General features: G+C 38.4%; 1 protein-coding gene across 4 annotated transcripts in view; it reads left to right on the top strand.

The window, feature by feature from the left end:
* The first annotated feature begins 5,214 nt into the window (after positions 1 to 5,214).
* MOB1B (MOB kinase activator 1B) overlaps positions 5,215 to 16,267 on the top strand; it is a 57,090-nt gene continuing 46,037 nt past the window's right edge. Inside the window, exon 1 of one of the 4 annotated variants that reach the window (XM_079153030.1) lies at positions 5,215 to 6,136. In XM_079153030.1, the coding sequence (XP_079009156.1) occupies positions 6,123 to 6,136 (14 nt within the window). In that variant the 5' untranslated portion in view covers positions 5,215 to 6,122. The remainder of the gene's footprint in view (positions 6,137 to 16,267) is intronic. The other 3 variants (XM_079153032.1, XM_079153029.1, XM_079153031.1) reach the window with 3 other exon arrangements.

Genomic DNA, 16,267 nt, shown 5'->3' with positions numbered 1-16,267 from the left:
GACAAACTGAGCAGTGACTCCTTCAGTCCCCTACATCATTACTAAGCTTTTATGAGATTCAAGGAGTGACTTGTTTGTTTAGTCTCCAATATACTTTCAAGCTGCTTAGTTATCATGTCTTGTGCATAACATGCACTACAAGCAAACAAACTTTTTAAGAGCACAGAGGTTTGAAGCAGTAAGCAAGCCTAGCAGATTGAGCTCCCTGAGCCCATGAAGTATATGAAGCAAACCAAAACACAGCTGGTGGAGTTAATTTTAGACTTTCTGACCTTGGCAATGTCCTATCAATTTGAGAAAAGCAGCTTTGAATAGGCCCCAGAAGGACCCTCCTTCCTTCATCTCCCCATGCAACTTACCAAGAAGTAGCTATGTTGTTTTAAATTTAGTGGAGAAAACGATTCACTGTGGGCAATGCAAAACTTGACAGATCAAGAAATATAATTCATTATTTATTGAACAGGTATGAGGTCCATGTAAGAAGCCTTTTATAATTTTTGCCCTATGAACTAAAATCCTCACAATTATACTAAACGTAGCACTTTCTAAAAAGTTTTTATTGGCTCCCCCCACCAAAAAAAACAAAAAACAAAAATCAATTTCCATGCTATTCTGATCACAAAATAGGTGAAGTGCTTACCATATATACTCACATAGAACATGGACCTTTCCTTCATGATACTTAAACAATTTCTAATTTTGCTTTTATTTATTTGATTATCTGTATTTCCTAATGATATATATAGGATTTATGAGACAAGGACTATATATCCCCCATATCACAGCACCCCCTTCTTTCCTCACAGAGATCCATAGTAGCCACTCAGCAAATGGATAAATGAATGGTTTGTGTCTTTATCATTCCCTAAAATCGAGCCATTCTACTGCACAAATCCCATCTTCAAAGAACAAACAGCTTGAAGGGAGAGGGTATTGGGTTAGCTTTGTGGTCAATGGAAAATTCTTTCTTCCATTTTAAACAAACAATTATTTTAAACAAGAAGTTTTTTATTTTGGTGCTTTATGAGTTTTAGTGACAAAGTAATGTACTGAGAGACCAAGTTGCCTGAACCAAACATTAGTGCTTCCATTATTTTCTAAGACAAATTAATCTGTCCTTGAGAAACATAACTCCCCTTTCCTATACTGAGGATTGAACCCAAGGGTCCATGCCCAGAGCTACATTCCCAGGTTTTTTTTTTTTAAACATTGTTTTCAGAGATGATTTTTTTGACTTTATTTTTTTATGTGGTGCTGAAGATTGAACCCAGTGCCTCAAACATGCTAGGCAAGTATTCTACCACTGAGTCACAACCCCAGTCACATTCCCAGCCCTCTTTTAAAATTTTGTTTTGAGACAGAGACTTGCTTAAGTTGTTCAGGTTAGCCTCAAACTTGCGATGTTCCTGCCTCAGTCTCCTTGTAGCTGGGATTACAAGTATGTACCACTGTGCACAGTTTGAGAAGCATTTTTAATTGACATTTGTTTGTCTTTGATGAAGCAAGATATAGAATTAAATCTGAAGAGCATTAATAGGGATCAGGTTGAATTTCTTATTTATATGAAGTGAGACTGTGTAGCAAGCCCCAAATCATTTGGAATATATTCATTACAATTCAGTCTATCTGAGATGAGGAGACAGAAGAGAAACGGAGTTCACTAAATTCAGATTGCACTTATTAGCTGTGAACTTGAGCAAGTTATATAATATCTCAGCACCACTTTCCTTATCTATAAAATAGGGAAAACACCACCTAATATCAACCTCATAGGACAATATAAGAAATAAACAAAATTGAGACAAAATATACAAATTCTTAAGGTTATTGGCCCATAACAATATTCCATAAATGGTAGCTGGAAAAACAATCTTATGTAATGAACTCATTAGGTGAAATAATTACCACATCATTCTAAATTATGCAATCAAAACACTCCTGTACAATATAATGCGTTTCATCAGGTTACCCAGGATTTGTCACCCAGGTATACCTTTTCAGGTATTTGTTGTTCAGGTGTCTGTTCTATGAAAGCCAGATCACATTTCCAAATCAGAAGATAACAGCTACTCAAGAACTTCTGAGGTGAATTTATTTGCAGGATTTGAGTGAGTATTTCTTCCCTCTGACATTAATAGTATTTGCTTTTGGTTTATTTATTTATTTTTGTTACCCAGGGGTGCTCTGCCTCTTGAGCTACATCCCCAGACTCCACTCTGCCCACTTAAAAAAACAAAACAAAACAAAACAAAAAACATATATATATATATATATATATATATATATATATATATATATATATATGTATTGGGGTGCCTAGGTTGAACACAGGGGCACTCAACCACTGAGCTGCATCCTCAGTCCTATTTTGTATTTTATTTCGAGACAGGGTTTCACTGAGTACTTAGCGCCTTACTTTTGCTGAGGTTGGCTTTGAACTCCCAATCCTCTGCCTCAGCCTCCTGAGCCTCTGGGATTACAGGCCACTACACCCAGTTTAAAAATATTTTTTGAGACAGGGTTTTGCTTAATTGCCAAAGCTAGCCTCAGACTTGCACTCCTACCTCAGGCGTGTACCACCAGGCCTGGCTGCTTTTAGTTCTATGGGTAAATGAATATCTTTACATATAAATGAATATCTTTACATATAAACAGAAAAAAAAAACTGGGTATCATGAGAGCAAAGAAACTAGTTCATAAAAATTTTTCTTCATTTTCAGCATATTTTAAAATTCTCAATTACTAACAAAAGTTTTGTTTTTTTCAAAAAAGGGCCTATTGTTTGTTTTTCTTTTTCTTTAAAAAATTTTTTTTAGTTGTAGATGGACACAATGTCTTTATTTTATTTATTTATGTGGTGCTCACAATTGAATCCAGTGCCCCACACATGCTAGGCGAGCACTGTACCAACGAGTCACAACCCCAGCCCTGTTTTTCTTTTTGTTATTGAAAAATTTAAAACTAAACAAAAGTAGACAACACCATACAATGATGCCAATTACTGATTATCTGCCTTCAACAGTTATCAACCCATGGCAATCTTACTTCATCTATACTCTCACTTTTGCTTCTTATATTATTCTGTGGTAAATTCTTGGCATATTATTTCATCTGTAAATATTTCAGTACATACTTCTAAAAGATAAAGACTCAAAAATCATAACTACAGCATCATTATCACAAAAATATCCAGTGTCTACATTTCAACCATCTCATAAATGATAAGCATTTGCTTGTCTGATTGCTTATTTGAATCAGGATGCAAACGAGTCTACACATAGCAATTGGCTGATTTTTTTTCTTTACGAGTCTTTTGATCTCTATGTTTCTGCTATTGTTTGGATCTGGAATATCCCCCAAAGGCCCATGTGTTAAAGGCTTGGCCTCATCTTGGTGCTACTGGGAGGTGGCAAACCTTCAGGAGGCCTAGTGGGAGGGAGTTAGGTCTTCAGGAACATGCTCTTGAAGGGTGAAATAGGACTCCAGTTCTTTCCTGTTTCTCTCTTTGATTCCTGGCTGCAATGAGGTGAGCATCTTGCTCTAGCACATGCTCCCTATGATGTACTATTTACGACAGACCCAAAGGCAATCTGGCCAAGTGACCTTGGACTGTAATCTCTGAAATCATGAGTCAAAATACTCCTTACTTCCTTTTTAGTTGATTATCAGGTATTTGTCAAAGTCATAGAAAGTAGACTAACAGCATTATTCCTTCAGCTCCATTTTTCTTTTTATTTGTTGAATTAGTTCTGTACAGTATTCCCATAGTTTAGATTTTGCTGACTGCATCCATGTGGCATAATTGTAATATGTTCTTTACTACCTTCTTTTGTCCCCTGTATTTCCAGTAAATTGGTAAATTGGATCTAGAGGCTCTATTTGATTTAGGTTTTATTCTGGGAAAAGAAATAAAGAAAAAAGAAACAGAGGTTTGCGTCATCTATTTTTATCAGACATAAATTCCTATTTAAAACCTTTCTTTGTGGGGAGAGACGAGCACTGGTGATTGCACTCAAGATCTCGAGCACACTAGGCAAGTTCTCTGCCACTGAAGTACATCCCCAGTCCCTTTTTAAAATTTTTTAAATTTATTTTTTTATTTTTTTTTTGCAGTGCTGAGGATCGAACCCAGGGCCTTGTGCTTGCAAGGCAAGCACTCTACCAACTGAGCTATCTCTACCCAGTCCCTTTATTAAAAAAATAAAATAAAAATAAAAAATTATTTTGAGGCAGAGTCTTGCTATGTTGCCCAGACTGGCCTTGAACTTGCTATCCTCACACATAGCCTCCTGAGTAGCTGGGATTAACAGTATGTACCACTACATGTGGCCTGATATCACTTTACTGATGTCTAAAAAATATCTCAAAGTGAGACAAAATGGAACTTTTGGTTCTATCCCAAACTTGTGACTCATTTTTCCTATCACAATAATGGGCAGCAACCATTCACCACTTGGTAAAGCCAAAAACAGGAGTCATCTTGGATATCTTCCTTTTCCCAACCCTCACAGCCGATTACAAGTATTGTTAGTTTTGTATCTTGAGATTATAAATCCCTTCTGATTGATGACACAACTCTAAACAAAATCATAATTGTTGAGAAACATTTGGACTACTGCTTTGGTTTCTGGCTTCCCTTCTGATATGTTGTCTGCCTCCAGTCCATTCTCCACAAGAAGTGTAAGGGTAATCAATCTGCAATGTTAATCAGGGGTCAAGAGCTGATAATTGCTGAACTGTTTGATGGATGTACTAACCTTTGCCCCTTTGTATATGTCCAAAATTTTCCAAATTAAAAAGTATTATTCAGATAATTTAATTTTAAACTCCTATTATCTTATATCTTTGCTGAATTCTCAATGCTCTTAGAATAAAACAATGTCTCATGTAGGTCTGTGCTCTGTCTACAAATTCAGCCTTTCTGATGCCACTCTTCTTGCTCACTCTGCCCAGTCTCTAATCTTCATGTGTAAGAACCCTTCAAGCCTCCTGTTATATTTTGAGCCTATAAATCTTCTCCAATTATTCCAGTGATCTCTGCTTTTCCAGAAATAGCAGATTTTTTTGTTTAATAAAATGAGTGTAATTTAGCGTACCAATAGAATATAAATCTTTGTTCTGGGCCATTTAACCATGTGAGAATGAAAGTCCCTCTATAAAGGGAACTGAATAATTTCTACATCCTAGGATGTTTTGTGTTATCACTGCTTATAATGGGCCCTATAAATTAATCAGTCTGGCCACTGATGACTACACTACCAGGCTGGGGTCAAAGGGTGACCTGACCTCAGCTCCCCTTGGCTAACTCAGCTTCCCCAGCTGCTGATGACAGCCTAGCTGTCCTGTTCAGCGACTGACCCTAACCTTCTCCTAGTTCAGGGTCTTAAAATGTGTCTATAAAAATAACAGATACCTTGAAAACCCATTTAGTTCCTTTCTTTTATTCTGGCAGGACCACACCCAAACCATTCCAACCTGCCAAAACTTCCTCTTATTTTTAAATATCAGCAGAGAAAGCGATTCCATTACTTTTTGTCCTTTGTTGGGCACTCACTTTGGGAAAAACTCTGGTGGTAATTCCATTCCTCACTACAGGACCCTGACATCCTGGAGTTGAAGCCCGCTTTCTCCCCGACTGCTGAAGAGCAGCTGAGAGGTTGGACGCATTCTGCCCCGACTTTTAACCTAGCTGACAGGCTAACCCAGTGGCCCCACGTGGCCCGAGTTGCAGAGGTGACCAGAAGGTGAGGGACCGCTGGCCGCAACTCCGGGGAGGAGGTGGGCGCCGCCGCTCTCGCGAGAGCTCGCGGGGTTGGGGTGGCGGGGGGCTGGGGAGGGCGCGGGACAGCAGCTCCGCGGCGGCTCTTGGAGGAGTCGGCTGGCGGCCCTTTCCCCGCCTCCCTTTTCTTCCCCTCCCATTAAGTGATTCAAGCCCTGCGCTTCCCACTTCCGCCCCCTCTGCCTGCCGCTGGAACTGGCAAAGCCGAACAAGTTGCGGCCGCCAAACAGCCGGCACTCCCCTTCTCGCCTCGTCTTCCTCTCGCCTTTTTTTCCCCCTCCTGTGGCCGCCACCACCGTGAGGCCTCGCGACCGCCGAGCCCGCAGCTCACGCCGCGGCCGACATGAGCTTCTTGTTGTAAGTAGCCAGGCCCCTGCGCCCGCTTTGTTCCGGCGCGACCTGGGCGGCGGGCCCCCGGCCGCCACTCGCGCTCGGCCGGCCCGGCCGGCCTGGCCCCGCGCCGCCCCCGCCCCCGCCCGGGCGTTCCCGCCGAGCCCGGCTCGCGGACTGCCTGACCGCCGCCAGCCCGCCTGCCTCCAGCGTGCCGGGGCCCTCCTGCCCTAAGGAGCCTCTTTCCCCAGTGTCTGCGCCGGATTTCCCCGTCACCCCAATCTCTGCCTTGGCTGTTTCCCTTGGTTGGTTTGCACTCTCTTCTCGATACCTCCTACTCTCCCGCGTGACCCGGGCCCCACGCGTGCGGGGTTGCCTCTCCCGGTCTCTGCTGCCCACGGCTCTTTTCTGGGTCCCAGGCATAGAAGATGGATCGCTCTTTCCCCCCTCACCAGGACCCTTTTAACTTCTCTCTTAGATCTTAGGGGTGGGAACTCGGGGTGACACGAGTCCTGTGGAGGTAACACCGAAACAGGCTGCTTGCCGACGGCTTGGGGACATGGAAGGCCGTCTGGAGTAGCCCCTTGTTTCCCTGAGGCACCCCTCCTCCTCCCCTCATGGGTACAGGTTTTATCTTTTTAGACAGCCACCAAATAGGGCCTGGGTAGTGTGCCCTGGGTTGATTAGGCCCAATAGGGTGTTGTTTTGCACATCATTTGCTAATGCAAGTTTTAGCGTTACATTTGGTGCTGGTATCACTTATCTTTTATTCCAGAGTTTGGGGTAAGGGTAGGGGTCCGGGGTCGGGAGGGAGGAGCAGAAAGACGGGATGGTCAGATGTGGGTATGGAAGCCACAGACAAATCTCAGGTCCTTGAAAATCAGGGATTACACCCTGAAGAATAACTCCTTTGAAACTTGTGATTAACCCACGTGTTTAGAAAACTAGTAAAAATTTGGAAGTTGTAAACCCATATCAAACGCTCCTTAACTGTTGTAAAAATAGCATTTAAAGAATATTTTCTGTTTGGATCACTCTTCTTTTCTCACTCCCCCTAATTTTTAGTTATTACCTTGATATCTGAATCCTAAGTACTTTATTCACCCTATTTTCATATGATTATATTTAGAACATTAATTCTTTTTTAGGGTGTTTAAGCAGAAGTGAGCTGCCACAAAAAGCTAAGTGCCCTGCAGACTTACTCTTTATTTCCAGTATGCACAGTGGGTCTGTTTTGTGTCATTCTGCCTGATACATTTGAACTTGTGATTCTAAGGTTCATCCTAGAAGTAGATTGAGTTTGTCAGATTGAGGTAATGCTAGCTCAGAGTACTGGGTGACTTTTATTCTTTGTTTCTTATTTTAATTCTAATCAGTATAACCAGACATCCCAGCTTGAAGATTCTAATCTTGAATGTAATCTTACATTGCTTATGTTCTACTCTCAAAAATTTAAAAACTGTATTCAAAATAACAATGTAGATAATGTCCATGAATGCTGCCTATGGTCTTATGTCTCTTGGACCTCATAAACTAAATTGGTTGAAGCAGGAAAGAGCCACATTTGGCTGAAACTGGGGAATGGAGAAGGTTGTGGTGCTACTTTATGATTATAAATACAATAATATCCTACTTATACATGACTTGGTATTTAATAGATTCAGGAACATGTTGGGTTAGTTAATTTCTCCTGAAGGCTATTAGCTACATTAGAAAAATCTTGCTGTAACTAATGTGTGCAACGCCATAGAGGGTTTGCACTGATTTGGGGCACAATTTTTCAGACAGGTCACGTGTAGCAGTTAATGTAATTTCAGTGTATTAGCCTATGTGCTTGACAGTCAAACAAACATAAATCTATTACTGTTAGTTTTGCTCTTTGTCTGCCAGTAGTTTTAAATCCAAAGTGAAGACCACATAGAGATTATTGGAGGCAAAAGAACAAAGTTTTGTCTATTTGTCTATTTATTATTTGGTGTAGTTTCTTTAATGTTATGTCTGTACCAACAGATAAGCAAAGAGAGTGAGTTTAGGAGTTAAGTACAAAATTTTTCCTCCAGTTCTTAGAAGCTTACTGGGAAGGCTACTGTCAGTGGCTACAGCAGAGGAAATAGGTCAGTGAGAGATAGGGTTATAGAGGTGATGAGTCATGACTCTTGAAGGCTCTAAGATAAAAGGAAAGAATTATTGATTCAAAAAAAAAAAAAAGCTTTCACTGTGTTAGGTACTGATGCCAACAGTGGGTATCATGACAAGACAGACAAAAATTCCTCTTTTAGTGGAGCTTCTATTCTGGAAAGTGACTGTTAGTAATTATAGTGTGGAAGAAGGTTTTAAGGACCATGAAACAGCAGGGTGAAGAGGTTTTTGGGTAGGAAGTTAAGGTAGCATAGGGTAATAATCCTCAAGGGTGCCCAGATATCTGCAAGAATGATTTCCTTTGTGTAGCTTTTGTACAAATGCTCAGGAGAGGTTTGCATTGCATATGTGCACTGCAAAGCTTTGGTTTTGCGGCACATTGGCCTCTGTGTATCTTCAAATTAAGCTAAAATCCCAGATGGTGGATACAAAAACATCACAGAAATTTAGCTTGACTTTGTAGATTTAAATCTTCAAACACATCCCCAGCACTTGCTGCGAGCCAGACATTGTGTAAGATGTGGGGGCTCCAGAGACAGTATATATCAAAGTCATCTATAATTGATGTAACATAATCAGGAGACCCAAAATGTGGGGAGCAATTTTGTTCTGTTTAGGTTGTAGGAAGGTTTTATGGAAGAAGTGGGTGGTATTTAGTGGAAGGTGAATAGTCCTCTAAGAGAGCCAGGGGAAATGGGAGGTTTCTGTCAGAGAAGATGTCACTGAGGCATGAAATTGCCTGTGAATTGTCCATTTTCCAGTTTGTACAAGAAGCTGTGGAATTTTGGAGCTAGATGGTGTCTACCAGTAGCATAGCTTATTTACCTCTTTCTGCTAATGAGACACAACTATCAATTTAAAATTACTAGCCTAAACATTGGTTTGGAAATTAACATCTTAAAGAGTTTTCCTCTCCTGACATTTTATGCATATAAAATGCCGGGAAATTTAGGATAAAAGTGAATTTTTAGTAACCATTCAAAAAAATATATTAAGTGTTCTCTTTGTTTCTGGCATTGTCTTTTCTGAATGATGGAATTTCACAAAAATGGTTGACTTGGAAGAGACCAAGGTGTGATATCCTAGTGTAACACTACTTGTTTAGAATATAGTTAAAATGAATACTTTTAAATCAAAGTCTATAGAAAAGGTTAGGGTTAGGGATGTGAATAAATATAAACCACGCCTATTTCTATACAGGAAGAAACACAAATGTGTTGGGAAAGGAAGGAAGGAAGGAAATATTTATTGAACACTTCCATTTGTCTTTCATTACAATAGCAATTTAGGAAAGGAGACCCAGGATTTTAACCTAGTTTATACGGTCTATTTGTCTACTTTTCCTCCCTCTATCCCTTTTTCTTTTCTCCCCCTTTCCCCACCTGCAAACAACAACAAAAACCAAAGCAATATCTTAAATGATTTAACTGATTTTAGTGCTTTAGAATCCTCACTTGTAAAATAAGTTGATAATAAATAATAACTGCTGAATGCCAGGTACTAAGTGCGTTAAATAAATAATGAACTCAGTTCAATAACTAGCAGGAATCCTATTTTACGGATGGGGAAACTGGTACAGAGAAATTGCATCATTTGCTCAAATCATGTAGCCATTAAGTGATATAACTTATTAGAATCTTAGAACTCTAGATCCATAGATCTTGCCTTATGATAATGCAAGTAGGCCTTGTTCCCCCCACCCCTCCTAGGCCTTATTTTTAAAAAGCATTCTATGTTTTAGTGTGCATTGTTCTCATACTACTGGGATCTTTCTCTGAGATTTACCAATTCAGTAGTAGCAGAGAAAGTAGAAACTTAAATAATTAAGTAATACTTTACAATTATTTTAAATTTCTTTCTTTCTTTCTTTCTTTTTTTTTTTTTTTAAGTGATGAGGATTGAATTCAGGGCCTTGTGTATGTTGGGCAAGCACTCTATCACTGCGACCCACCCCAGCCCTTAACTTATATTTTTAATGTAAAAAAGTAAAATGTATGTTGAAGAAATCACAAAATATTGACAGAAAAGAAGAAAATACAAATAATTCATAATCATACCTTCAGAGGTAACTATAGTTCATATTTTAGGATACAACTTTTCTTAATCTTGTCACATTATACACATGAATAATTTGTCACAAATATACAAGGACATCCCTATTGTATCTAGAACATGTTTCTCACTTGTAACTTTCTTACAGGAGTACATGCACTTTTCATTATTTTGAGTGTCTGTGACCAAATGTTAGCTTTCTATTTTCTTATCTGACAAAATGATTTAATATGTTTTATTGGGGAGGGTACAGTAGAAATAAGTATAGTCACCTTTTCAGAACTGTAGTTTTGGGAATTGCAGATACTTGGCTGGACTTAATTTACTTTTCTCATGTAGTATAAGATTGTTTCTGTTTCATGTTCCTGAGTGCAAAATCACCATGTAATTACTACTAACATTATTGACTTTTTCCCTTAACTGCAGTTGAAGGGTTTTTGTATTCTGTAATTTCCAATATATAAAAGCACATGTGGTACTGCTCTTCAATTGTATATTTGATTAGGAGGTAGTGGGGCAAAAGGACTGTATGTTACTTTTTATTTTCTTTTTTCTTCCTCTCTTATTTGGTACGGGAGTTTGAATGTAGAGGTGCTCTACCACTGAGCTATATTCACAGCCCTTTTTAATTCTTGAGACAGGGTAATGCTGTTACTTGGGGCCTTAATAAATTACTGAGACTGGCTTTTTGTTTTTCTTTTGTAATATTTTGTTTTAGTTGTAGATGAACACGGTACCCAGTTTTATTTCTATGTGGTGCTGAGGATCGAACCCAGGGCCTTGCATATGCTAGGCAAGCGCTCTACGCTGAGCCACAACCTCCCCTTTGAACTTGGTGATTCTCCTGCTCCAGCTTCCCTAGTTGCTGGGATTATAGGTGTGTACCACCTGGTTTATATGTTACTTCTCTCTCTCTCTCTTTTTTTTTTTTTTTTTTTTTTTTTGATACTAGGGATTGAATTTAGTGGTCGAGTGCCACTGAACCATATTCCCAGCCCTATTTTGTATTTTATTTAGAAATAGGGTCTCACTGAGTTGCTTAGCACCTCGCTTTTGCTGAAGCTGGCTTTGAATTTTCCATCCTCCCTCAGCCTCCCAAGCTGCTGGGATTTCAGGCATGTGCCACCAGGCCCGGCTAAATGTTACTTCCTGAAAAATATAAAATAATGGAACCAGTTAACTTAATGCCAAATTAAGTCCTATAGAGAGCTTTTAAAAACCTCTTTTGTCTCACATTTCTATTTTTGTTTTGTATTAACTTTGTCTTACTATAAGGTAATATCTGAGGCAACTTACTTATAAAGAGAAAAGGTTTATTACTTTACAGTTTTGGAGATTCAAAAGTATGGCATCTGAATGGGCTTAGTTTTGGTGAAGGCAGCAGATGGCAGTAGTAGGGGGCACATACATGACCAAAGTTCACATCTCAAGACAGGAAACACAGAGAAGGAGCAGGTGGGGTCCAATAATCCCTTTTAAGGGTACACCCACAATGATGTAAGGACTTCCCAATTGCCTTTCTACTACCTCCCAATGGTACCACCCAGGGGGATTAGTCCTTTAGCATGTGGACCTTTGAATGACACTTCCCATGTTCAGAATATAGCACTAACCTAAGACCATTTTTTATAGTACATATAATTAAGTATAAGTGTAGCTGTAAAATCTGTCCATTTGCAGATAAGAAAAATTTTGAGTTTTCTAACTTCAGTAGAGAATAGCACAAAGAATCTCCATATATTCCTTATTTAGAGACCCCATCTGTTAAACTAACAATGTTATCCTCAACAAAATGATTCAGTTATGAATCATTTTGTACTCACTTATGTGTCTGTATTATCCCCTCCCCTGCCCTCTTCATTTCTGGAGATGGAATGCAGGTCCTTACACATGCCATGCAAGTGCTGTACCACTGAGCTGCCATTCCCAGCCCTGCACTATTCTTCAGATTGAAATATTTCCTCAGTCTTTCCTTGACTTTAATGACCTTTAATGCTTTGAGGATTACTGGTCAGTTTTTTAAAATTAATATATATATATATATATATGTATGTATGTATATATTTAGATGTTGATAGATCTTTATTTTATTCATTTTTTTATATGTGGTGCTGAGACACAAACTCAGTGCCTCGCACATTCTAGGCAAGTGTTCTACCACTGAGCTACAATCCTATCCCTTGGTCAGTTGTTTTGTAGACTGTCAGTTCAGTTTGAATTTATCTGATGCTTCCTTGTGCATTAGGTTATGTAGGAATATCATGGAAGTGATGCATGTTTTCCTTATTGGACCTTATCAGATACACATAGTGCCTACTTGTCCACTATTACTGATGTCAACTTTGACACTTTGATTAAGGTATCAAGATTCTGCCCTGTAAAGTTATTTTATCTTTGTAATTAGTATTTTGTGAGGTATTTTGATTCTGTGTAACTGTACTATGTAACAGTCCTCATTCCATTTTCACCAGCACTAGTTTTTGTCTCCAGTGAGGCTTCTTGTCCGAAATTATTGCTATAATGATCACTAATTTTGTCATTGCTTCTAAATTTATTAGTACTTTTACTGTAAGAAAATTTTTTCTTTCTATTAATTTACTTGCAATATCAGTTTATGATCTGAATGCTTTTTGCTCTAAAATTGATACATTAAAATTTAATCACCACCCCAATGAGAAAACCAATTCTGTTATTATTTTTTTTAATTATTATTATTGCACAAACAGTTCTGAAACATTGGAGAAAGTTTGGAAAATAAAACAGAAATAATTATATTTTCACCACCAGAAAAGTCATCTGTATAAACTGTTTCCATTTTTTTCCCAACATTATTAACAGTTATAAAAAAAAATTTAATCACCAAATTATGTACAGAATTTTGGAGGTGATTAGTGCCCTTATAAAAGAGGGCTGGGGGAGCTGGTTAGCCTCTTTGCCCTTCTGCCACTTGAGGTCACATAGAATGTACCATATTTAAGAAATGGGCCCTTACCAGACATTAAATCTGCTGATAACTTAATCCTTTTTTTTTTTTTAAATTTTTTTTTTGTTGTTGTTTTAGATGGACACAATATCTTTATATTATTTATTTATTTATTTTTAATGGGGTGCTAAGGATTGAACCCAGGGCCTCACATGTACTAGGCAAGTTCTGTACCACTGAGCCACAACCCCCACCTGATAACTTAATCTTGTACTGCTTAGCCTCCAGAACTGTGAGTAATAAGTTTTGGTTGTAAATTTCACAGCCTAAGATGTTTGGTTCTGTCAAAGACAATGCGGACACATAATTCTTGTTATTCAGTGAGTTAGAATCTAACTACCTTTATGTATTTTGATGCTCAAAATTGTTGCAGTTCTGGCTAGTGGAAACCCTGTTCATACCGAGTCGGTGTCCTTTTGACTTATTTCCTTCTTTTTCTTTCTCTTTTTCAGTATTAGGGTCAAACCAAGGGCACTTTACTACTGAGCTACATCTCCAGTCCCATTTTTTTTTTCTTTTTAATTTCCCATTTAATTTTTGTTGTGAGACACTGTCTTACGAAATCACTGAGACTGACCTCAAACTTGGAATCCTCCTGCCTTAGCCTCCTGAGTAGCTAGGATTACAGACATACTCCACTGTGCCCAGCTTGTTCCCCTTTTTCTAAGAGTATATTCTTAACTTTCTGGCACAAGATATTTCATGTTTAACTGATACTTTATCTGCCTTATCCCAGGGTATATTCTAGTATTAAGTATTAGGAGTATTTTTTATGTATGTGTTCCTTCATTGAAGTAGGTGATGGTATAACATACAATATAAGTCAGGGCAAATGAAGAATAAGTAGAAATAGTAAGGGGGAAAGTAAGGCAATTTTTCTGGCATCTCTGTGTTGCAGCTCGTGTTCTAGACAAATAGCAGCACTATGACCCTCTTGCTCTTCAGAGAATCCATTTGTTTGCTAGAGCCCTGTGGCATTGGATTTAACTATTGAAATAGTTTTTTGTTTAAAAATTCCCTGTGTTTTTCACTCATATATGGTTGGTTCCATTTCCACTATCTCTTACCCTCACCCTACCAAATATTCAGTTAGCTGTCTTATTTTGAACTCTTGGGTTAATGAATATTTGGAGATTTGCTGCTTGTATCACTTACTGTTATGGACTCCCAGGAATGGGTTTTATCAGTCAAGACTTTTCAGCCTTTTAATCAGTCCTTTCAACCTTATTGTGTGTGTGTGTGTGCGCACGCATGCACATTTGCACTTTTGAGACTGGATCTTCCTTTGTTGCCTGGTTGACCCTGGTCTCCTGGGCTCAAGTGATCTTCTTGCCTCAGTCTCCCAGGTAGCTGGAATTAAAGACGTCTGCCACCATGCCTGACTAACCTTTTCAATTTATTTTGAAAATGGTAAGCCATCCAGAATGAAATTAGAAAAAATTTCTAACTATAGTTAGAAATCAGTCTTTACCAAAATCTGTATTTCTAAATGGCTAGATATTTGGAACCAAAATGTGTCTTGAGTTGTCAATGTTTAGCTTTCTCTCAAATGGGAACATAAGTATTAGGTGTTAAGACTAAATTGTCTAGTGGTAACTATAGTTGTTAGAGATATCTTTACTTTTTTTTTTATGTCATTTGACAATTAGAAAAAAAGTATTGTCATTTTATGTAGCAGAAAACTGCTCTTGACCCCATGATGACAGAAGATAACCCCAGACTTAAGGGAATCAATATCTATACATAACTATAATCCTTGAAAAGTGTGCTTTAGACCCTTTAGAGCTTCAGCACTCCCTAGGAGCATGCAAGAAATGCAAGATTTTAAGTCCCCATCCTTGATTAGAATGTGTTTTTTTAAAATTTATTTTTATTGTAAACAAATGTGTATGTTGTTTCTGTTTGTACATGAAGTAGAGGCATACCATTTGTGTAATCATACATCTACATAGGGTAATGGTGTTTGATTCATTCTGTTAGTTTTTCCTTCCCCCCCACCCCTCCCACCCCTCCCACCCCTCTTTTCCCTCTATACAATCCCCCTTCCTCCATTCTTGCCCCCCTCCAACTCCCTATTATGTGTCATCATCCTCTTATCAGCAAGATCATTTGTCCTTTGGTTTTCTGAGATTGGCTTATCTCACTTAGCATGATATTCTCCAATTTAATCCATTTGCCTGCAAATGCCATAATTTTATTATTCTTTATGGCGGAGTAATATTCCATTATATATATATACCACAGTTTCTTTATCCTTTCATCAATTGAGGGGCATCTAGGTTGGTTCCACAATCTGGCTATTGTGAATTGAGCAGCTATGAACATTGATGTGGCTGTATCTCTGTAGTATGCTGATTTTAAGTCCTTTGGGTATAGGCTGAGGAGTGGGATAACTGGGTCAAATGGTGATTCCATTCCAAGCTTTCTGAGGAATCTCCACACTGCTTTCCAGAGTGGCTGCGCTAATTTGCAACCCCACCAGCAACGTATGAGTGTACATTTTTCCCTACATCCTCGCCAACACCTATTGTTAGAATGTGTTTTAATGTGATCCTAAGTGATTTGAAAGATTTTTAGTTACACAACAGTAAAATGGTGGGTACCTGAATATTGATTTAAATGATTCATTAACAATTATGAGAAATTTGTTCATAAAATTTTTTTGTTCTTATTGTATACAGACAGAATACCTTTATTTTATTTGTTTATTTTTATGCAGTGCTGAGAATTGAACCCATATGGGCTAGGCAAATTCTCTGCCACTGAGCTTCAGCCCTAGCCCCCTATGTAGAAATTCTTTAAAAATGTTTTTTGTTAACTATTATTGCTAATTTCTAATTGTGTTGATATGTGTTCAGGGTATGTAGCCTTAATGTTTTCTGCTTTTCAGAATTTATTGATTGTTTCATAACTTTATACACAATTATAGTCAAAATTTGGGCATATCCTTTATGTTTGCTTGTTGGATATATTCATATACAAAC

Source organism: Sciurus vulgaris (genome assembly GCF_902686455.1).
Source record: "Sciurus vulgaris genome assembly, chromosome: 9".
Classification (NCBI taxonomy): Eukaryota; Metazoa; Chordata; class Mammalia; order Rodentia; family Sciuridae; genus Sciurus; species Sciurus vulgaris.
This window is presented reverse-complemented; position numbering and strand designations above follow the sequence as displayed.